Source organism: Rattus rattus, chromosome 18 (assembly GCF_011064425.1).
Source record: "Rattus rattus isolate New Zealand chromosome 18, Rrattus_CSIRO_v1, whole genome shotgun sequence".
NCBI lineage: Eukaryota > Metazoa > Chordata > Mammalia > Rodentia > Muridae > Rattus > Rattus rattus.
In genome coordinates, this window is record NC_046171.1 from 938,844 (window position 1) to 963,090 (window position 24,247).

At 49.8% G+C, this 24,247-nt stretch overlaps 1 protein-coding gene across 1 annotated transcript; it reads left to right on the forward strand.

Annotated features, from left to right (window-relative positions):
• The first annotated feature begins 11,673 nt into the window (after window positions 1–11,673).
• On the forward strand, window positions 11,674–22,367 carry Sumo3 (small ubiquitin like modifier 3). The gene is made up of 4 exons (XM_032888532.1): window positions 11,674–11,910; window positions 15,104–15,232; window positions 19,229–19,300; window positions 21,087–22,367. The coding sequence occupies exons 1-4, from the start codon at window positions 11,890–11,892 to the stop codon at window positions 21,195–21,197; spliced, it is 333 nt and encodes a 110-aa protein (XP_032744423.1). The 5' UTR covers window positions 11,674–11,889; the 3' UTR covers window positions 21,198–22,367.
• Window positions 22,368–24,247: the final 1,880 nt, after the last annotated feature.

Consider the following 24,247-nt stretch of genomic DNA (forward strand, 5'->3'; position numbering starts at 1 on the left):
TGGTTGGTTGAGACAAGGTCTCACTGTGCAACTCTGGTCAGCCTAGAATTCCACTGGTAGACCAGGCTGGCCTCCACCTCACAGAGAGCCACCGGTGTCTGCCTCCTGAGTGCTGGGGGTAAAGGTGTGCGAGCCTTTTGCCCTGTTTGGCTTTGTTTCAGATAGTCTCTTGCTCTGTAACCCAGGCTGGGCTCAAACTCACAACAGTTCCCCTGCCTTAGCTTCCCTAGTACTGGGATTATGGGCATAAGTCAGAACACCCAAGGCTACACATTGCTTTTGTGAGTTTATTTCCAGTTGAGTGAGTGAATTTGTAAACCAAGTTTGTTTGTTTGTTTTTTTTCTGCCCTTTCTCCTCCAGGTCTGTTTAAAGAACAGAACCCGTATGAGAAGTTCTGAGGGAACTGGCACACACGTGCGGTGGATCAGTGCAGCTCCAAAGTTTGCTGGGAGAGCACTCCTCAGCATAGCCTGTGGAGACCTCGCCACCACAGCCACCCTCGACCTGGGCGATCCCTCCAGTCTCAGCACTGGCACCGGCCTTGAGAGGACAATCCTGCTCTTGTTCCCTCTCTGTCTGTCTGTAATCACCTGAGACCTTAATCTCCACGATGTCCTTTTTGGGGGGAGGAAATGTACTTGGTCCCCACACTCTGCAAGCCGATTATGAAGCTGGCAGCCTGAGGCGCTGACTGGCTCCGAGTGGCCTTGCTGGAAGATTCTCATTGCAACAGACAAGGGTCGCACTTGCTTTGTTATGGCAAGAGCTGCCCCCCCCCCCTTCCTTCCCAAAGGCTGTGTTTTGTCTGTAGGCCCTCTGCTGTGACATGCTGTTTTAATTTCAGTGACCTCTTGGAAGGCACTGTCCCCAAGTTCTAACCAATAGCACAAAAGCTCATAAAGCCACCTGAAGTCTTTAATCCCTCAGGAGACAGTCCTACCAAAACCTGTCATGAGAAGTTCAGGCTTTTTTTTTTTTTTTTTTTTTTTTTTTTTTTTTTTTTTTTTTTTTTTTTTTTTGAGCTGGGGACCGAACCCAGGGCCTTGCACTTCCTAGGCAAGCGCTCTACCACTGAGCTAAATCCCCAACCCCGAAGTTCAGGCTTCTTGCTGGCATTTTTCATTCCTCTTTACTAGACTGAGAATCCACCCCCCATAGGACACTGGGGCTGTGAATTCGGTTTGATCCTCATGTGAGGGTTGAGCGTCTGCCTCAGGCTTCTCAGCTATGCTGGTGCAGAGTCCCGGGTCCTCAGAAGGGCTGCTGTGTAGGTCTTGGACATCTCCCCTCTACAAGTCAGGCGGCTGTTCAGGTGGTTCTGTTTGTATCGTGGAGGATGAACAGCCTGGTCACCAGTCATCCCGCTGTGGTAGCTGAGTGTGTAGGAGGTTAGGAGGACCCCACACCGTACTGCCTACCAGGAAGCTGCCTGAGCTGACATATACACCCACCTCACTTCCCGCCCTGCTTCCAGCCATCCCTCAGATAGCTGTGTCTGACACATCAGCATGGGCCCTTGGAAGGAAGGTTGTCAGGGGACACTCAGGTCCCCGTGATTCCGTCCACACTGAACAGTTCTCTGAAATCCAGATGTGTCCCTAGTAAGCAGATGACCACCCTATGTCAAGGTAAGGAGGGAAGATACTGCCCCTGGGAAAGCAGCCACCAGCAGATGAGGTGGTCTCACTGTAGGCTCCCCTCATGCCTGAGGCCTCACCTAGCAGCTCAGTAGCCTTCCATCTGTCAGTCTGTCCAGGGATTAACATTTCTTTCTTCTGATTTCCACAAACTAAGGGAGTCTTACATTTTTCCGCCTTGTTAGGCATTTGATGGAATTGAAAGCATTGTCAAACACTTCCTAAGTATTGTAACAGCCGTTAGTCTGTTGAAAGGGAACCCTTGTCACAGGCCTTGATGAACTTGGTATTAATATGTAGCACCATACATTGTATCAGTTAGGTTGCTGAGCTGGTGTTAGAGTAACCAACTGCTAAAATCGGAGTATTTAATTCTCCAGCCTAGAGATGCTCGTAGAGATGCTCGCAGGAGCCGTCTGTGCCTGCCTCTGAGCAGCAGGGAGAGCAGCCACAGAACCGAGCCCATCACACCCAGTGCCTTAGTTTTTAACCACTGTCCAATAAAATGGTTGAATATGCCTTTGATTTCTTTGTCTGTGCTTTGTCCCAAGGGTGGACTGGGCCTCTGGCTTTCCAGGTAAGCCAAGCACCTGGGTTTGCCCTGGGAACTGTGTACCGTGTTCCACAGGGACTGACAGGCCAGTCCTGGAGTGGTCACCACTCCCTGCCCTCCGTGTGGAAAGGTCCCCGTTGTCACCTGCCCTCTTCAGTCCCACCCCACCAAGCTCAATGGTCCATTTTTGCACTGGCACAAAGACAGCTGAGGGGGTGACTCTGCAAGGCTGCCAGCTGACCCTGGTCCCTGGTGCCCTCCATCAGCTCTGGAGTCTTAAGGTGTAAAGGCTGGCACAGGGTACAGCATAGATAAAGGGTATGGGTGTAGCCGAGTCTGCCTGTGACTGGCTGTTGGCTCCAGGGTCTCAGAGCTCAGCCTGGCAGCTTGAACCTGTTGTCCATTGTAGTAGAGACATTTTAAGTGTTCCAGGGGAGCTACCTGAGAACTTATCTAAACCCAAGGGCATCCTCAACTTGGGCTTTCATACTCATTCGTGCAGAAAGATAGCACAATGTAGTTGGGTTGAGGAGGGCTCCCCCAGCAATTTCCTGTGTCTCCAGAGGGGAGCATGCTGGGGTGGATGTGGGGTACATCAGCCCTTCCCCAACATTTTGTTTCTAAGGATGAGATGCCGTGCCTCTCCAAAAACCGCCATGGGTGCTGTTAGCTGTCTGTGACCTCATCTGTCACCTGTCCCCTAAGTGGTACTCACAGGGCAAGCAGTCTTCCCCTTTGTGGGAGTCAGCCTCAGCTTTGAGTTCGGGTCCTGCTTTTGGAGCTCAAGCAGAGGGGAGTAGGAGAGGCTCACAGCCAGGGGTCAGACAGGCTTGACCCAGGGCTGCCACTGCCTGCCTGGTCCACCTCAGTGTTCTGGGAAAGGTGTCCCATGGGCACCAGTGCTATCCACAGCCAAGAGGGAATGTGATGAAAGTGGGGAGATCCAGGGAGCCACGCAGCCACAGGGGAGAGAATCAGTACTGGGCAAGCTACTTGGCATTGGTCAGCAGTGCACCCTGGGGTGGACCCACAGCACAATGACCAGCCATGCCAGCATGACCTGCCCAGCACTCTGTCCTGGCTTCCTCAGGAGAAGCTGTTGGGTCCCTGAGCGTGCTACCTTAGGGCTCTTAGCCTTTTCCAGGCTTTTCTTCCTGCTTCTTCCTCCCTTCCCTGCTCCACCTTGAGAGATCCTCTATCTCAGAGACTACCTCTGAGACCTTGTCCCACTGTCTGATTCCTTTGAACTCCATCGAAAAGTCATCGTCTGACCAGGGAATGTGACTTAGGCATACTGCAGTGAGGTGGAGTTCGTCACGGTTGATTTTTTTATGCAGCACCTTGGGCAGAACAGTGCTTGCTCCGAGGTGTTGATGTAATTTTGAAGCTATTCTGTTGTATTCTATTACCTCTACCTCCCTTCTGATCCTTATTCCTCCCTGATCCCTTCCAAGCCCCCAGTACAAGGTAGGAGAGAAAAGGTTAGAGGGGTAAGAGGTCGTAGACTTCTCTCAACCAACTATTTCCTGCTGATGAGGGGTGTGGAGTTCCAGCCATCGTCAGGATATCCAGCAAACTAGCAATAGCAAACCAAAACCAAGCAAGAGCAGCAGCAGCCACAGGCTCTCTGGGGCTCTTGAGGTTTGCCCTCTCCAGAGGTCCCAGAATTAAACCATCTGCAGCTGTCAAAAGACACACTCCACACCCACCCCAGAGCAGGAGACAGTCACATTAAAGGGCTGTGGACAAAGTCAAGCAGCCTCATACCCCACACCTGGGATAAAACAAAAAACATTCATATAACAGAACTGGGTTTTTTTTTTAAGATTTTATTTATTGTATATGAGTACACTGTAGCTGCCTTCAGACACACCAGAATAGGGCATCAGATCTCATTACAGATGATTGTGAGCCACCATGTGGTTGCTGGGATTTGAACTCAGGACCTCAGGAAGAGCAGTCGGTGCTCTTAACCACTGAGCCATCTCTCCAGCCCCTGGGTTTTCTTTTTAAGATTTATTTATTTATTATAGATAAGTACACTAGCTGCCTTCAGACACACCAGGAGAGGGCGTCAGATCCCATGACAGATGGTTGTGAGCCACCATGTGGTTGCAGGGATTTGAACTCAGGACCTCTGGAAGAGCAGTCAGTGCTCTTAACCGCTGAGCCATCTCTCCACCCCATAACTGTTTTTTTTTTTGTTTTTTTAATTTTTTTTTAAGAACCCAAACCTCATTACACCAAGGAGAGTAAGGGATCATTTATTCTGAGCCCAATATGTGTGGTCATGGCCCAGGAACACAGATTGAGTTTGCTGTGAAGGGCACGTTGGAAGCGGTCGTGTGAATAGCCACGGTCTCTCAGACACTATCAGTGGCACCCTTAGCCTTAGCTAGAAGCCAGAAGTATGGTAAGTGAACACTTGTAAAAAAAAAAAAAAGTTTTCCATAATAGGCACAGAGGGGTTGGGTCAGATACGGAGAGCGCTAAAGATCAGGTCAGGATAGTTCGGGTTCTTGGTCCATCCACCATCAGGATCTTCAGTATGGGTCTAGCTTCACCAGGTACCCGGTAAGTTTCCCTTCTGGATGAGGCTGGGCTCTGGGTTGGAGCACTGAACAGAGCAAATTCTCACCCCCACCCCTGTGTGTGCGGGCGGAGGCTGCCTGAGTGGGAGGGCGGTGTGTCACGACACCCCTGATTTTGCACTGATAAGTTGTGTACATGAGAGTAGGGTGTCTTGGGCTGTGTTCATGGGCTTGGGTGTTGGAGTCATATACTATGTTATAGTTGAAGCCTAGGTCTTTTGGCCCTCCCACTGTCCAGAGAACCATGATGGATCAGGCAGGCCCTTTGTCAAGGGCCTCCGGACCAGCCATGGTCTTCTACCCTGACCAGTTTTTCCATTGAGTGCCTCACGGTGTTGTGCAACATGTGGCTGGTGTCTGACGGCAGGCATACTCAGTTCCCACCGAGGGCTCCATCTGGGCTGAATCAGTCTTCACCTGCCCTTTAGCAGTGATAACGCCAAAAATTGATCTCAAGTCATCTAGGCTGCTTTCATGGAAAACACCTCTTTTCCCGCCCCTGCTCCGGGGTGCTGAGAATAAAGGCGCGTGCCACCACCGTCCGGTTGAAAACCCCTCTTTGCGTGTGTTTTGTGTCGTTTTCTGTCCACTCTCCGTCCTGTGCTTAGGTTCCAGCTGGCCCACCACCCTGCTGCTCTAACTCTGTAGTGGGCTTCATAGCCCTGACTCTGCAAATCAATAGCTTTTCTGCTTAGTAGGAGACCAGTGCTCTCTGGCTCTGTACAGCCCGGGCCGGACCCTCCAGTGTTTGCAACTTCCTGTCCATGTCTGTAAACAGCGTGGATGGGAACCACTTCACACCATGGACACAGGTAGAGGCCGGGGAGCTGCACCTTGAGCTGAAGCTGTGGAAACTCCATAGGCTGAGTGACTTCCGGAGTTTGTATTACTGTATTCCTAGAGGTTTGAGAGCCGTTTCTGGTTTTCTTGAGCTGATCCTATGGCTTTTTAAAAAAAAAAAAAAAAATCTTTGCCAAACTGTTTTTCATCGAAACCGAGTATCGACGCCCACATTCGCGGCGTGAACATTTTTATGTATTTAAACCCCTACCTAGATCTGTGTTTGCATCTTGAGCCAGGCAAGGGGGTGTGGCTTGCCGCTCCCTAGGCCCCTCCCACTCCCCATTCTGCCTGCTGCCTGTGTTTATCCCAGTGATCGCATTTTTCTTTTTACAGTACGCACCAGATGTCAAGCATTAAAATATCCGTTGTACCGGCTTCAACGCTGTTTATTTATGTCAGGAAACAGCACAAAAACTTGTCCTTCCAGGTGAGAGGCTTTTTTTTTTTTTTTTTTTTTGCAGCGTGCAGCCTGCTCAACACAACGCACAGTTCCTTCCTGGTTTTCCTGGTCTTGGGTTCCATATGTACTTCAGGCAGTGTGTGTGTGTGTGTGTGTGTGTGTGTGTGTGTGTGTGTGTGTGTGTGTGTGTGTGCCACAGATATGCCCTGGTGATCAGAAGACAACTTTTAGGGAGTCAGTCCCCTCTTCCCTTCATGGTTTTCATGGATCAAACTCAGGCTGCCAGGTTTGTGGGGCAAACACCTTTACTTGCTAGTCCATCTCCTGGTCCTTTTGCTGAGCATTGTGGGTATGTGTGCTCTGCAAGGGCCTGGATTTCCGGAAATGACCAGGAACTTACCTGTCCTACCCTTCACCATTTTCCACCAGCACAGGAACCTCGGTCGCCCCGGCTCTGGGTAGGTATTGCACTGGTAGCAACTCCAACAGGACTCCTGGTGGCATGGCCACTCTTGCCTTTGTCATTGCCACTTCGGATGTGCCCTCTGTGATCCTGGATCCTGCCGTAGGCTTCCCTTGCTGAAGAAATGCTGTCCTCAGATTTCCTTTCATTCTTGCACCTTTTGCAAGCAGCTCCACCCACAACTGTGTACAGCACTTTCATTGGTGGACGTTTCTACTGGGCACTCTGAGATCTTATCACTCAGATGGAGTCCTTCTTTTCTACCAGAGACACAGTCTTTTTTTTTTTTTTAATTCATTTATTATATGTACACTGTAGCAGTCTGCAGACACACCAGAAGAGGGCATCGGATCTCTTTACAGAGGGTTGTGAGCCACCATGTGGTTGCTGGGAATTGAACTCAGGACCTCTGGAAGAGCAGTCGGTGCTCTTAACCGCTGAGCCATCTCTCCAGCCCCAGAGGCACAGTCTTGTCTGGCTTTGTGAGCAATGGGCACCTCAGAGAATGACAACTGAAATGTCCTTGGCTTGACTCTTCTAACAAGAGCCGTGGGTTTGGGGGCTTTCCTACTGAATGTACGCTCTCTCTCTGCTATCTGTGTTTTCTCTTTGGTTGGTTTTGAAAATCCTCTGTGGGTGTGCCTTCAAATACTCTTTCACAAAAGTTAAACCTGTGTGCTGGCCTGTTCGTTTGCTATGGTAGTAGGTTCCTATGGCTACCGCTCCTCCAACCTTTATCCCTTCTAACCCCCCAACACTAGGTAGGACACAAAGAAGGTCAGGGGAAATGGGGCTGGGGCGTAGACCTCTTTCAGCCAACAAAATAGGTTATCTCCTGCTGATTAAGGGCGCTGGGTTCCTTGGGGGCCAGGCCAGTCTTCATAGTCAGGATATCTCCAGCTTCTCGTCTTCTTTGGTTACAACCATTTGACAAACCACATCAATAGCACAAAAACAGCAGTCAGGAGAAGCAGCTGCCACCACAGGTCCTCTCAGGGTTCTCCCATTTTTACCCACTCCAGAGTCCCCCACCTCCCCCCTAAATTAAACTATCTGCAGCTGGCAAAACTAAACCCCGGCTACTGCAGATCAAAATCACCTGCTGTGAAGCAGCTTCTTATCCCACACTTGGGGTTTAAAAAAAAAAAACTATTTAGATAACTTTTTTTCCAATTATTTATTCTCTTTACGTTCTGAGTCCCCTCCAACTGCCCCCTCCCCAGTCCTACAATCACTGAATTACCCCTCCCCTTTTCCTCAGAGAAGGGGAAGCCCCCCTTTTATCACCCCACCCTGGGACATTTAGTTCCAGCAGGACTAGTACATCCTCTCCCACTGAGGCCCGTCCAGGCAGTCCAGGTAGTGGAAGGGGACCCAAAGGCAGGCAACAGAATCAGAGACAGCCCCTGCTCCAATTGTTAGGGAATCCATATGAAGTCCAAGCTGCACATCTGCCACAAGTGTGTTGGGGGTCTAGGTTCAGCCCATGCAATGCTCTTTGGTTGGTGGGCCCATAACTGGGTTTTTAAATAAACCAAAACTCTCGCTACACCCATGCCATGGGCCCACATCACAAGCCTCTCTCTCTCACTGTATGCTCCACTGTCTTCCTGCCGCTATCCAACGATTTCCTTCTGCCCTATCGTCCAGTTCACGAATCCTCTCTTCCACTCGATCTAATCTGCGTAGTCTGCGTAAAGTTCATTCAGTGGGTTCAAGTTTCATTAACTTCGGTGTTGGATTTTCGGCTGGATTCTGTGAGACATGGATCTCCTTCTCCGTGCAAAGTTTCTGTCTTCAAATCCGTTTCCTGGACATACTAATCACAGCTATTTTCCAGTCTACTTGGTTAAGTCCACACCCTCTCCTGTGGGCTTCTTTCTCCTGGGCTGGGTCATGTGGTTTTCTTCGTTAATGTTAGTTCTGGACGATGTGAACGAGAAACCATCAGCTAAGGGTACAGCATCTTCACAGGTCTCTTTGCCTAGATTTTTTTTTCTTTTTCTTTTTTTCAGAGCTGGGGACCGAACCCAGGGCCTTGTGGTTGCTAGGCAAGCGCTCTACCACTGAGCCAAATCCCCAACCCCCCCCTTTTTTTTTAAGATTTATTTATTTATTATATATAAGTACACTGTCGCTGTCTTCAGACACACCAGAAGAAGGCATCAGATCTCATTACAGATGGTTGTGAGCCACCATGTGGTTGCTGGGATTTGAACTCAGGACCTCTGGAAGAGCAGTCAGTGCTCCCAACCACTGAGCCATCTCTCCAGCCCCTTTGCCTAGATCTTAACCCTTCAGGTTGCTGGTGGGAAGCAGGACAGACAAGCTTCGCTCTGATTGTAACTGCACAGCCTGGGGCTTCGAGGGCTACCCAGCCTCTTTCCTAGTTTCACACTGCTGTGGCAAAATACCCCGATGAAGCCAATTTAGGGAGGGAATGATTTGGTTCTCAGTTCCAGGTCCATCATTGTGGGGAAGCCAAGCACCCTTCCTTTCTTGACTTTTCTTCCTTCAGGGAAAGTCTCCTTGTTGGTAGCGACCTGGAATCTTTATGAAAAAAAATTTAAAATAGTTTGAGATGAGAAGTCACCTCCAAACTCATGATCTTCCTGCCTCTGCTCCACTAGGATCACTGGTGTGCAGTACCATATCCAGCAGGTATCTGAGGCAACCAGGACGTCCTTCACAGCAAGGAACCTTTAGGGTCCATCCTTACGGGGGACTCCCTCAGCGTCAACCTTCTCCTCTGGTTGTGTGGTACGTGAAGGCATATTGCATTTGTAGGGACATTCGTTTACGTCTGTTAGGAACTAGTACATATTTCTTTAGTCTAGGGAAATGTCTTCAGCTGTGTGTCTCCTTGTTCCACCTTCTTCCTCTGAGACTCCGTTAGATGGATACGTACTTGCTCTGATCCCCCGGTGCCTCTGCTTCCTCCCTCTGCTTCTTCCTGTCACTCTCTAATCCCTGAGATCCCAGAGTCCTATGATTTCCCTTGGGAAGTTCCTCAGCCGAGGCCCCCTCTTCATCTTCTCTGGATGGTGTTCTTGACCCTCAGCTGTCTCCTTGAAGGGCTGTGTGTAGAACCTCAGCTTATTATGGGGTGTCTGGGTCTGCTGTATGAAGGCAGGCTAGGATACCCCACACCAGGCAAGCCACTATTCTCTGGTAACCAAAGTCATGCTAAGGCCCTGTCCATGCCCAAGGGGCCTCCTTAGGCCAGTTTTTAAAATATGTCTATGTCTGTGTGTGGATAGGCGTGTGTGAGTGCAGTACCCAGGGAGACCAGAAGAGGATGCCAGATCTCCTGGAGAAGGGGCACTGAGATCCAAACTCAGGTGCTTTGGAAAAACAGTGTGTTCTGTTAACTGCTCAATCAATGGGCATAAACATATACATACATACATACATACATACATACATACATACATACGTGTATGTATATGTGTATATATACATGCATATAGTTTATTGTGTGCTCTCTGTATCTATCTATCTATCTATCTATCTATCTATCTATCTATCTGAAGAACAGGCTTTGAAAAAGACAAACAGTGAGCGTCTTCCTGTTACCAGTTGCTCACTTTGCGCAATGGTAGATTGGATCACAGGGCGCTGTGAAAGGATCGCAGTGTGGCTGTTCCCTGCCGCAGCCCACATAGGTGCTGAGGTCACCGTCCTGGGGTGCACATGTTGTGTTCCGATCACTTGGTAACCGACACCCTCAGCCACAGACCCTCACGGTTCAATTTCTGTATCCTACCCGGAGTCCCTTATAGCTTTCAGTGGAGAGAAGGTGTGCTCTGATCTCCAACAACTGTTTCAGCCAGGCTGGTTTCTGGAGTTTGCCCCCCAACCCCCACCCCAAACACATACACACAGTCTGAGCTGGACATTTTGCTGAGGATGACCATGGTCTGTGTTTGAGGAAAATCCACACTTTGTTCTGGTTGGGGTGAAGGATGACTTCCAAATGAGTCTTTGTGGAAAGACCTTGATAAACTTCCCGAGGAGAGGTCTTGTGTACAGAGGAAGGAGGTTTTAAAGGTTGGGCTCACAGACACTTGGCTTAGTGGCTTTGCAGTGCTACCAAGAAGTGGGGATACTTCTCTGCTCGCCCTTCTTTGGAACAGAAACATAGTTCTGTCTCTCTGGAGGCCGCTGTGTGGTTCTGAAACATGGCCACCAACAGCCTCTTGGGACTACTGTGGGTGACTGTGTCAGTCCCAATTGGTGTGTTTTGCAGGTGTTAGCATTTAGACACAGAGGGCCTGTGGACTGCATTCTAAAAGTTCATGACAAGATACAAGGAAAAGACACTCTCGACACCCTAGCTAGCGCTCCCGATGGATCTAGCGGCTTGATGCTCAAGTGTTTCTTTCCCTGCTTACCAAGTTGACTGCTCGGGCATACTATTAAAATTGTAGGTATCTTAGTGTCCTATGTAAAGTGGGTTATTAACAGCATTCCAGAAACTGGGCAAATAAATGGTAGGTCAAAAGGAAGGCCTTCTGTGCCTGCCACTATCACCTACCCCAGCCACCTAGTGGCTACTTTGGGACTATGTAAGGAGGAAGAAGGTAGATAGACAGGGAGAATGAAGAGGAAGAGGCATGTCCCTCTGGGAGCCATGTTGGGAATGTGCTTTGGAGGCTGGTCCACCCCACCCAGGAAGTCAAATGGAAATAGGAGTTATGTGCTGGCTTTCAGGGCCAACAGAAGCCATCCTCTGTGCCCTCAAAGGATGCCTTTTCCAGACATGAGCCCTTGCTGTGACATTCAGATTCAAAGGCAGAGGCCTGTTCTAGGAGTGTGTGGTCCATAAACCATGCCTAGTAACCTCCTTACTGGTCCTCTGGACCACCTGAAAGGGTTAGTCGGACATCCCTGAGTTTCTTCACCCTCCCTTCCCCAAATGCAGCCTGTATATAAGAAAAGTCCCCATACGTGGGTGTCGAAGTGGCTGCCGGTTGGACCAAAGCGTTCCTCTGCCTTCTGACTTAGCACTCGTGCCCCCAAGTTCTCCCGTGCCTCCCTACTCCCTGCGTAGCCGCACGGTCTTGCACCCACATCCGGGGGGGGGGGGTCTCTGGGCCCAGGGCCACGAGTCGCGCGTCCCCGGGGCCCTGCGCGCGCCCGGGCGCCTGACCCGCCCCGTGACGCATTTGCAACCGTCCGGAATCGCGGCTGGCCAGCGCGCACCCGCGGCGCGGGGCACGCGCCTCGTGCACGCGCCCGGCCACGTGACTCCGCGCGGCCAACCGGCGCGCCGGGATTTAGGGATAAAGCGCGGCCCCGCGACAGTTGCGGCGGGAGAGCGGCGGGGCAGAGAGCGTGACTCGCCCGCTCCAGTGCCACCGGTTCCCGCTGCGCTTGCCGCCGCCGTCGCCGCGCAACCATGTCGGAAGAGAAGCCCAAGGTAAGCCCGGTACGCAAGATGCAGCAGATTCCGCGGGACGCAGGCTGGGCCGCGCGCAAACAGGACCCGCGGGACCGCGCCCGGGCCTCCGCGCCCCTCCCCCACTCTACCGCGCCCCTCCCCCACCGGCATCGCACTCCTCCCCCGAGCTTTGCTCTAGCCCCGCCTCCGGCTGTGCCTCCCGCCACGACAGGGCTCCGCCCCCGGACTAGCCCCGCCTCAGATGGAGCCACGCCCACGCCCCCGAGAACCCGGAACTTGGGTGCTGGTTCTTGGTTCACAGGGCTCCCCGTCGGTCCTCACTCCGGACACGGCTGTCTTTTGCATGCCGTGCGCGAGGCGCAGCGGTCGCTGTGAGAGCTGCACCAGTGTGGGAGCAAGGCTGGCCGCTCCGAGCTTCCAATGTTCGCCCGGCCGCATGCCCTCCCACTCCATCGCGGTGGTCTCGGCAATTGGTGCTTGGAAAGGCCGGGTTTGCCCATTCCAATTTGAACAGTTTTTCCAGCCTGCTCTGCTGGGGATAGTTATATCCAACGGGACATGAACGTTGGAGCCTGGTATTCTGTGCTCTTGATCGGCCTGGAGATGACCACTTTCTTGGTTCTGATGAGAGACCCTAGGAGCAGGGCAAGCATCTGGAATGCCGTGGTACTATGCTCAGCAGCCGAGCCCAGAGATATCATTCCTGCAGGGCCCTTACCTTTAATTTCACCTCAGCCTTGGGTCCTGCCTGCATCATCCGGGATATTGAATGAGCACTGTTCGTCCTCTGCCAAGAGTAGACACTTACACTTTATATTTTGTAGCTGGTAACTACAACAAGAGTTGTAACCTTTTGATGAGCTAGGCAAGAAGTGAATTGAATGCCTGATGTGGCACTGGAAAGACCACGCCTTCTGTCTCTCCAGGTTAGGGGAGGCAAAGGCTTATATTCTTTTTTATATTTTGGTGACGCAGCCCAGGGACTTTTGTACACTAGGCAGATGCTCTACCAGTGAGTTACGACCCTCCCCCCACCCCCAATTACCCCACTCTTTTTTAGACAAGGTTTCTTTGTAGTCCAGGCTGTCTTCAAACTCAAAGAGATCCTCCTGCTTCAGCCTCCCGAATGTTGGGATTAAAAGAGTGTCACCAAGGGTGGCCTGCCTTCGTTTGGTTTTGCTGTGTTTTGAGACTGGTTTCCCTGTGTAACTCAAACTGGCCTCCACCTAGACCCAGGAGTGCTGGGCTGATGGCAGTCACTGTGCTAAGCCCTCATTCTTCTGAGTTTACTTGTTAATTAGAGAACTCCAGACCGGAACCAGGCATCCTGCTATCCAGGAAAGCATGCCTGAGGCCTTTTCACCTTTGTCTCAGTTTTGAGCACACATACACATATCCTTTTGGGAATGAGGTTAGAAGTCAGCGCATCTTGGGACCTAGAATTGTTCATGCTTCTGGCTTGCAGACCTCACTTTTTCTCATGTGGGATCCCACCCTTTGGGGCAGGTGCCAAGCTCTGTGAGCAGTACTGCTGTGTCACTGGTGTCCTGAACTGAAGTGGGGGGAAGTCTCACACAGGAGGGGATGGGAGAGTGCTGCCCCAAGGCGTGTTCTTTCAGGACCCTGTTGGAACCTCTCTCCTGCCGACCATTCCTCAGACTAGAAAGAGCTGTGCTCCTATCCAAGACTGTTAGAACCCAGTGCAGGGCAGGTTGACCATTCTACCTCTTTCTCCAAGGATAAAAAGTTGCTGAGGACATCCCAGGGAAACAGGGTGCTTCTTGTGGAGCATGTTCTGTGGAACCGTGGGGAAAAAGCTGGCGTGAGGACAGGGAGAAAGCTTGGTCTGCAAGTAGAATAAGGGATCTGTCTCCTTAGAAATAAAAGGTTCTCGGGGTTGGGGATTTAGCTCAGTGGTAGAGCGCTTGCCTAGCAAGCGCAAGGCCCTGGGTTCGGTCCCCAGCTCGAAAAAAAAAAAAAAAAGAAAGAAAAAATAAATAAATAAAAGGTTCTCAGCTGGAGGGATGGCTCAGTGGTTAGGAGCACTGATGTTCTCCAGGGGACCAGGGTTCAGTTCTCAGCACCCACATGGCAGCTCACTCCTGTCTGTAACACCCCAATCTGACCCTCTCACACAGACACGCATGCAGGCAAAACCCCAATGCATATAAAATATTAGTTAATGGTCCCAAGGCTGTAGACTGCTCAGCAGTTAGGGTCGCAGGCGGCTCTTTCAGAGGACCTGATTCAAGTCCCAGCTCCCACGTTACTGCTGACAAACATCTGTAACTTCACTCCCGAAGGATCTGGCACCTTCTTCTGGCCTCCTTGGGCACTGCCTACGCATGATTCACAGACAGATGTGCAAGCAAATACTAATACACATGAAAACAATCATAAAGGTTAAAAAGCCCCCGTGAACTCTTATCCACCGTGGCTGAAATGGTGCATCCCGTGGGCCGAGCACGCTCTGAACAACAGAACGGAGGTCCTTTTCAGACTGAACAACCCAAGGTTGGCTGTGCGGCCCATAACAAACTTATTGTTCAAAATGGGTTTCCAGGCAGCAAGAAGTGCTGACTCGGCCCTTGTCCAGCAGCTTGTGTGTATCGTGATTATATAAAAACTACTGCCACTCAATACGGTTTTTTCCTCTAGTATGGAGGATGGAACCCCGGGCCCTGAGCCCACGTATTTTTTAGAGCTATACAGAGCCCAGAAGAAAGAGCAGAGTCTGAGATCAGAGGGCCTGGGGGGACCACAGCCTTTACCACCTCCACTGGATTCCCTCAGGGTCCCCTAGTGCCCCTCTGGTTCTCCACCCTTGGCTTTATGCTGGCTTTTCTTACCAATCACAAAGAGCCAAGTGTAGCCTGCAGGTGTGTGTTTTTACTGGCCTCATAAGTAATTTTTTAAAAAAGATGGACTTTCTTTGGCTGTCTAGATGTAATGAGCAGATTTTCTGTCTTTGAGTTGGTAGTCTGTAAGGACTGGCTTTGCACTGCGGTTTCTACCACTGTGCTTAACGAATGTAGGTTAAAAATAAATTCTGTGTAAAAATAAGACAGTCCCACGAGCAACTCTGAGCTGCTGGGGGAATTTTGAGAATCAGGTTGTTTTTAACGAGTCAAAACAACCACCTTACCCAAGGACTTGCGCTTTAAACCCTGGTGATTCTGGCTTTCGAGACCCATTTCTTCATGTCTTGCAGGAGGGTGTGAAGACCGAGAACGACCACATCAACCTGAAAGTGGCAGGGCAGGATGGCTCAGTGGTGCAGTTCAAGATCAAGAGGCACACTCCGCTGAGCAAGCTGATGAAGGCCTACTGTGAGAGGCAGGTACGTGCTGACCAGAGGAAGGAGTCCTGTAGGAGGGGTGGGGGGTTGGGGGCTGCTTGTGTTGCAGGCTTGCCCTTGCTGCCCTGGATCTTGGTATCGGCATGAACTTATAGTGTGCCTCTCCCTGGGCTCCTACACATGGATAGGTGGATCTTGGGCTTAGGCAGACTCCAGTGGGACTTGCTTCCTGGTAGACCATCATAGTGGTGGCACACTCCCGTAGGGCTAGCACACGGCTCTACTGAGGCCCTGTGGTGTGCTCAGATGTGAGATCAGTGCTGGTTCGAATTCCTCTTTCTGGTTTCCATCCAATTATGCTTGTGTATGCTGTCCTCATTGGCGATTTTATTTTATTTTTTTTTTTAATGCTATTCAGGAAAGTGAGGCTACATGCAACCCCATCGATTCATTACTGTTTTACAATAGCAAGCTGACTGACCTTGTCCCCAGCAGTGAGCAGGGTTGTCTGTGACTGTGATCTCCTGGCTCTTGTACACCGTGCTTGGGTCTGTCCATCTATTCATTCTTATTAGGACCTTCTGGCAGATGGGCACGTGCTAGCCCACCTGGAAGGCCTTGGACTCCTAGTCTTACTTGCTCCTCTGATGTCTGTGTCAGTCGCTTCTTGGCTTGCTGCACATAAACCCAAGTGCCAGATCCTGTTTGAACCCTGGTGGCTCTCAAAGGGGCCCTGCCCTTCTGTGAGGGTAGCAGCATCTCCTCACGGTGGTTCAAGGTTGCCCTGAGCGCTTGCCCTCACAGCTAGGTACTGTCCTGAGGTGGTACCATGCTTTTTCCCTTCCCACCTCCTGAGCCCTGCAGATGGTGCCCTTGGCCTCCTCTCTTCTAGGTTTTGACCACAGATACTTCTCACCTGGGAAAGGTGAGACAGAGCTTGCTGGTGACACCATGTCCCCCTTGTGCCCTCCCACCTGAGTCAGCTTCGTGTGCTGTGTGCCACCACTTGGACTGCACATGTGTAGGCCTGTTCCTTGCTCTTGTGGTTGTGTTTGCCCGGGTTTCTGCTGAGACGCTATGTTGAGGGTGCACCCTAGGTCAGCTACCTCAGTGTTCTGGGGCATCCTGCTGGCCCCACCCAAGCCATCGTTTGGAGGTGAGGTCGTGTGCACAGCTGCCGTCCCACAGTCTTGGGAGTCATTCTGGAGTCTCCTTTGTCTCCTCTTGCGCCTTTTTCTGTGTTCATAGCATCGTCTCCCACATCTGACAGGGACATCTTGTCACATCTGGCTGCATGTAACAGTGTAGGCTGCGGTGCGCTATCGGGAAGGTGCCATCATTCTCTGTTAGCATCCTGTGTTTTGGGACACGGGTGACATTCTGCTTCTCTGGTGTGAGATCTCAGCAGGGGCTCAGGAGAACCCTCACTCTGGCATGGTGCTCTCTGGGCCCTTCCCATATGTAGACTTGTCTCTACCTGTCCTGCTCCTGGGTAGACAGACGTCTGCCTCTGCTGCTGGGAGTGCCCAGTTCCCCTCAGTCAGCCAATCTGTGCGCTTACCTGTGACCATTTTCCTCCGTTCAAAGATTTATTTATTGCGTGTATGGTATTCTGCCTGCCTGCATGTCAGAGAGGGCATCAGATCCCATTACAGATGGTTGTGAGCCACCATGTGGTTGCTGGGAATTGAACTCAGGACCTCTGGAAGAGCAGTCAGTGCTCTTAACTGCTAAGCCATCTCTCCAGCCCCCAGAAGTGCTCTGTCTGCTTCTGTTTTGTGGTTTTTTTTTTACCCTAGTAGCAACTTTCTTTTGTTTTCTTGGTGTGCGTGTGCATGTGTGTGTGTGTGCGCGCGTGCGCACACAGTTTTTAACCTTCCTAAAAGCTTTAAGTGTACATGTGTTTTAACTGCTCCATCTCCTTTTTTCTGCCTCCCGATATTGAAGAAACTCGAATTGATGTTATACAGGATTTGCTAATAGATTTGCTTAGGAGACATGGAGTCAGACAAAGTGGAATTCAGCTACAGGAACACTGTCTCCAAAACACCCCAAAGATAAGTGGGGTGCCAACCAGGCCTGTTAGAGATAAGAGACACTTAGGAGGCTAGGATGTCAGTGTTTCTTCACAAGGACTGTTAGCTCTATTCTCACATCAGAGGCAACCCTGACTTACAAGCAGCTATTAGACCTATCAAATGATACGCCTCCAGGAGGACCGAGCAGGGTCACAGCCAGTATTCAGTCTGGCCTGGTATAAAGTCCCCCTTACTGAGAAATGCACGTGGTTAGGTGGGCAGGATTACCCCAGGTAAGAACCATTTCAAAGAGAACAGCACTGGTGTACGTAAAATAATTCTGGTGATATGCCGTATCTTTGCTGTGTAAACCTCCCATCTGCCTGAGTGGCCAGACTCGCAGTGTCCTGTGTCTGTTTAAGTTGTTCACAGTGTGTCCTGGGCCTGGGACATGCTCTTTCTTCTTTTCTGGTCTCTTCTCACCTATTTGAGTCTTTTCTTAAATGCCCCCCACCCCCACCCCCAGTTTCTGCTTGTATTTAAGAGTGATGCAGCGAACCCCCGTGAGAAGGAGAAGGGCTGTGTGTTTGGATGGACGTAGCAGAGGCTGCACGTCCGCAGGGTGGTTAGAACTGGGGAGGTCTAGGGGCCCAGGCGCTACTCTGAGAGGCACTGTTTCCTGAGGAAGATTGCCTCCCAACGGTGCCCAGAATTGGGGTACAGCTGGAAGACTGAGGAGTCTCTGAGGCTCACTGGGGATGCAGGCTTTTATTAGCCTACCCTGGACACCCACTGCTCATACCTGTCTTTTTTTTTTTTTTTTTTTAAGATTTATTTATTTATTATATATAAGTACACTGTAGCTGTCTTCACACACACCAGAAGAGGGCATCAAATTACATTACAGATGGTTGTGAGCCACCATGTGGTTGCTGGGATTTGAACTCAGGACCTCTGGAAGAGTAGTCAGGTGCTTTTAACCGCTGAGCCATCTCTCCAGCCCGCTCATACCTGTCTTGACAGAGCTCTCAGTCCACATCTCTAGAAAGCCCTGCTTATTGCTGTGAGAGAGAAACTTTCTTGGCCTCTGAGGGTCGTGGGGGACTTTGAACCCTTGGTGATTCATGTGAACTTTTTATTTTTATATACATGGGTGGTTTTGCTTGCATGTATGTATGTCTGTGTACTATACGAATGTCTGGTTTTCAGAGGCCAAAAGAGGACATTACATCAGATCCCCTGAAACTGGAGTTCCAGGTGGTTGCGAGCCGCCATGTGGGGGCTGGGAAACTGTACCTGAGTCCTCTACAGGAACAGCAAGTGCTCTTAACCTCCGAGCTAGTTCAGCCCCGCATGTGACCTTTCACAGAGTTGACCCAGGGGTTCCTGGTCTCACATCCCTGGGGCCCTGAGGTTTTTGGTGTGGCACACATGGGAACCCTGTGTCTTTAGGCTTGCGGCTTCAGATTCCAGCCAGCAGAGACCAGTCATCTCTGGGTTCCTTCATGGAATAGTCACAGCTGTCCCGTCTGTCCTGTTTGAAGGACAGCAGGGCTGTCGAGGGAGAGGGCACTGCCTGGTGTTAACCTGCTTCCTCCCGACAGGCTGAGGCCCACTGCCCTCCTTTCAGGATGGGAAATGCCTTTCTTTCCTGCCGTGCTCCTCGCAGCCTTCCTGATTCTGGCCCTGTGGTCACCTGACCTGTTTCTCTCTGGGAACTTGCCAGAGGAGGAAATGGTACTAAAGTACAGAAGGGAGGAACTTGGCTCAGCTTTCCTTCTGGGAGGAAGTGAGAGACAGAATTAGGACAGGCCTAGTGTTGGAATGAACTGGAAACTTCTGAGTGGGTTAGTTTGGGGCAGTATAGGCTGTAGATTGTGGGCCACTAGGGCTCTTTCTGCTCAGCTGGGTCATGTGCGCATATGCGGAATGCTCATACTGTTGGTGGCCCTGAATACATATCTCCAGGTTAAACTGTGTCAGCTGGGAGCGTCTAAGGCTTTTCCTTCCTTCTCCCCAGGGCTTGTCAATGAGGCAGATTCGATTCCGGTTTGATGGACAACCAATCAACGAAACAGACACTCCAGCCCAGGTATGAAGTGTCTGTCTCCAGGTTCTGCACCATTTTTAGTTTCTAAACGTCCATTTGGAACACTGTTATTTGAGAAATGGCTTGTTTCCGCAATGATTTTTTTTTAATTTATTTATTTTTATGGGCATTGGTGTTTTGCCTGTGTGTATGTGTGAGGGTATCAGCCAGATTTTGGAATTACAGTTGTGAGTTGCCATGTAGGTACTGGGATTTGAACCTCTAGAAGAACAGTCAGTGCTCCTAACTGCTGAGCCATCTCTCCAGCCCCTCGACAATGATTTTAGTTATTAGACTTCAGGTTTTGATACTTTGAGAATGAGTTTCTCAGACAAGTGGTAGTCAGACATATCTTTGTTGTTTAGAGGCAGAGTCCAAGTGTAGGACCCATACTCTCAGGCCGATTGCCCAGAAATCCATCCACTGTGTGGGCTGGTGGAGGGAGCACAGCTCCTGAGGTCCTGAGGGCTTAGTGCCAACCGTTTGCTCTTTATTGGAGTTTGAACTGGAGTCAGAACTTAAATATTTGTCTTACTTTAAAAAAAAAAAGATGTATTTTTATGTATATGAGTACACTATGAGTACACTGTCGCTGTCTTCAGTCACACCAGAAGAGGGCATCAGATCCCATTACAGATTGTTGTGAGCCACCATGTGGTTGCTGGGATTTGAACTCAGGACCTCTGGAAGAGCAGTCAGTGCTCTTAACCACTGAGCCATCTTTCCAGCACCTGTCTTACTTTAAAATTTTTAATTAAAAGTATTTTTGTGAGGACTGGGTAGTTGGCTCAGGGGTTAAATGCACTTGTTCTTGCAAAGGACCTGGGTTCAATTCTCAAAACTTACAACTGTCTTTAGCTGTAGTCCCAGGAAATCTGATGTCCTCTTGTGGCCCCTAGTCATTAGGCACACAAGTGATGCACATATGTGCACATAAAAGCTAATTAAACAATTTGGGGGGTGGCTAGGTGGTTATGGTACACACCTTTGATCCTAAGATTTGGGAGTTATAGGTAAGCCAATCTCTGAGTTCGAGGCTGGCTTGGGCCACAGAGCGAGTTCTAGGATAGTCATGGCTACACAGAGAAATTATGTCTCAATTCTTTTTTTTTTTTTTTTGTGGGGTTGGAGAGATAGCTTAGGGGTGAAGAGAAGCGTCTATTCTTCCAAAGGACCTGGGTTCGATTCCCAGTACCCCCCACCCCCCGGCATCTCAACACTTCTATAACACCAGTGTTGGGGATCCAAGAATCCTCCATGCATTTGGGGCACATAAGCTCACATAACTACATACACAGATAAATAGAAACAAAAGATAAATGAATAATAATTTTTTTTTGTTGAATGTGAAATGTTTCTCTAAAAATGCTGGGTCTGACGTGATGGCTTGCTGGGTAAGATGCTTGTCACCAAACCCAATGACCTGAGTTCATGTGAGTGTCCCCCTCATTAAAAATGTATTCAAGTGTCTTAAGATGCTGACATTGCCGTATATAAAATAGCGTAAGTGCACAAAGTGTTTTCTGTGGCTGATGAGTCTGTTTTTAATGACCCCATTTTTCTCTCAGTTCTTAGCTCTGATTATTCTTCTGTGAATCTTGTCAGAAGTCGGGTGGATAAGTAGTTACTGAGACTCCACAGTAACCCTTTTTCTCGCATGCTGCACTCCAGCCAAGGTGACTGGGCTGTGTCTAGTGTAGGGGAAGCCGTTTGGGAGCGTGGTATCATTGTGAACTGACTTCTGAATTTCCTGTCTCCTCTCCCTGGCCCGCCCTGGCAACTTCGAAAGCTGGAGATGGAGGATGAGGACACCATTGATGTATTCCAGCAGCAGACAGGAGGAACGGCCTCCCGAGCCAGCGTTCCCACACCCAACCATTTTCCTGACATTTGCTATTGAATGGTGACCATGCAGCCACACCAATCACACAAGAGTCCGCAGAAGCCAGAGTCACCGAAAAGTCTCCTTTCCCGATGCGCTTGGAGTGAACTACATCCAGAATACGCTGCAGGGGCGAGAGCATTACATACCCTGGTCGTTAGGAGGGTTTGGTTTGGGGGAAATGAGGCGTGAGGTTTTTGGGGTTTGTTTTGTTTTCATTTCTGTTTCCTCCCATTTCTAAAATTTTTTCTCCCCCAAACTTGGGTCTGGATGTACAGACTCTCACCCTGTGGCCTGAGTCTAATCCCTAGAACTGTGGTTTCCTCCGGTGTGACTTGTCCTGATCAGGTAGAGAGAGCTTGTGGTCACATTACCCAGTGGGCATACGTGTGGGATGTGGGGAGGGGCAGAGAAGCAGAATTCTACCCGTTTGTTGTAGGCATAGGATATTAAAATGTGAAATACTGTAAATTTGAGCTTTGTCAAGCATATGGTGAAGTTAAGGGGAAAAGACCAATGCTTCTTAAAAACTGTGAGGACTCTTCCTACTGTGGCCCAGGCCTGCATATGCCCACTTGCTACTGGCATCTGGTAATGGATACATCGGTAACGGTGGCACAGTGAAACCCACCCCCCTCCCTTTTTATAATGTCGAAGAAAGTAATTGTCCCGTCCCATTTGGAAATTGAACATGGTCTCAGATTCTTCTGGTCCTTGCTAGATACATAATTATGGTTTCTGTCTAAGAAGGTAATCGGTTAAGTATCAAGTTTGCTGCGATGTTGTGTAAGAGCCCCACTTTCAAGTGTGGTTGCAAAAGCAAGCCCAGGAAAGGTGACCTCATTCTCCCGGATTGTGCTGTGCAGCTTTCCAAGTGTGTGTTAACGGGACGCATCGGTGGGTGACTGCGGTTCTGCATCGTGGGGTCAGTTAAATGTCTATAGTCCCTGCCTGTCATCCTTCTGTAAGGATCCATTGCTGCTTGATGGCCATCTCTGCCTTTTATAGTCACCCGACACTGACCTACCATCTCTCGCTTGCTTAAAGTCCCGAGGAAAATGTTTCTGCCCGTTTGCTGCGTGGGCCTGGGTGGGGTGTCTGTCGGCTCTGTTGTGTTTCTTCACCGGTTTGTACCTGTTATCCTTTACTACTGTAAACAGTAAATATAGTTTGGTATTCTGTCTCTTGGCCTATGTTAAACGCTGTATTTGGAGACTGGTCATATGTCACAGCTCACTGTTGACAGTCTGTCCAGTGAGGCCACTCAGACGGACAGACAAGGCATTGCTTAGCTTGCTTTGCAGCATGTGTGCCCTGTGCTGGTCCTGAGTCTGCACAGACTGCACCACTAGGCTCTCCTCCCCTTGGTGTGTGAAGATAAGGTGGGCTTTAGAGGCAAGGCTTTGTGGGGTCTCTCAGTTCATGACCTGCTAATCTGCTTTGGCAGGAGTTCGTGCTAATTTGGCTGTGAGGGGTTTCAGTACTTAGGTGAGACAAAACCAGGGTTCTCATGGCCCAAGCTATTTTAGCCTGTAAGTTAAGCACCAACACCAAGCACTTAATTCGTCCAGCAGGAATGTGTGGATTAAAATGGAGCACAGAGCCATTTTCTAGGTCCCTCAAAGATTAATTACTTTCTCAATATTGTCACAGAGTTAGTGGCAAGCAGCCTAGAGGAGCAAGAGTTTATTTTGGCTTATGGTTTGAGGGTGCTTCCTCATGACAGGGAAGACAGGTAACTGGAGCATTAGGCTGCTTGTTGGGGGTCTGGGGGATCAGGAAGCAGTTAATCCTGTCAGGAAAAGGTCCTTAGGGTATACTCAAAGGTGAACTTCATTAACACTCTAGGCATTTCTTAATTGATTCAAGTTTCTTGTCAGCCAGACACCCAAATACATCATTGTAGAATCAATCTACTTGGCTCTTAAAAATCATGTGTTACATATTACAAAACACATTTAGTCTGTCTCTGGGTGCCCACCCTCAAAGTTCAAAGTCTGCTCTGAGACTCCAGATGATTTTTGAGCCCCTGTAAAATAAACGTTACTTCTAACATATAGCGCCAAGGCCTATTTCAAAAGGGAGGGACTGGAGCATAGCAAAGAAAGATTAGGCGGAAGCCAGATTAATGAAAGCCAGCAGGGCACAAACCAAAGCCTGCTGCTCCGTGTCTAGCATCAGAGGTTCTTGGCATCATCTGGGCTCTGGTGGCCATGGGTAGTCCCATCCCACAGTTCTGTTGCCTGAGGTGTCTGTGGTCTCTGTTGGGCCAATACCTGGTGCCTGCAGCACTCCTCCATGAACATCTCACCCTTCTGGCTTCTCTAACATCTGGGGATCCCTTACTATAGAACCTCTGCCTTCTCAACTCCACACAGCTTCGTCTCAGGGCCTCTGTACAGGAAATCTGAAATCTGATATTCCCATTCATTGCCTTGTTAGTGGCTTTCTGGAATCTTGGCACAGATTTCCATCCTTTCTCCTCCCTTACAACTTGCAATTGTGGATGCTGCCACCAAATTTGGCTGTCAGTTCCAGATGAAGCCTGGCACCCTTAGGCCACAGTTGCAGCCACCTCTGTGTGCTCTCGAAGCTGGGAAAACATCTCCCTACATGCTGGGTTTTTTTTACCCCCAGCAGGGAATCCTGAAGAGTCTCTTCTGGCACTCTCCTTTCAGATAAATTTGCATTTTTATACCCTGGAGTTCTCATTTCAATAGGTACTGTACCTAGTGTTCCAGTGCAAGGCCTCAGACAGCTCTTGACTGGCACTAAATTCCTTTAACCCCTACAGTCAGTTCCAAATCTGCCCTGCCCTTAACTTGGTCTGACCTCTACTCACCAAAGAACACTTCCCACATTTCTCTGAGCCACTTTCCACCTGTTGTCACTGTAAATCTGGATAAATGCGGCAAACAAGAACCATGCCACAGCCTGGGTGTCCGGTAGGCTGCCTTGAAAATCCACCTGCCTATCAGCTTCCTTAGCTCATTGCTTTTGAAAGTTGGCCTCACTCCAGTTTTTAGGTTGCTGGGAAAACACAAAATTGTTATGGGGAGTCCACCAGA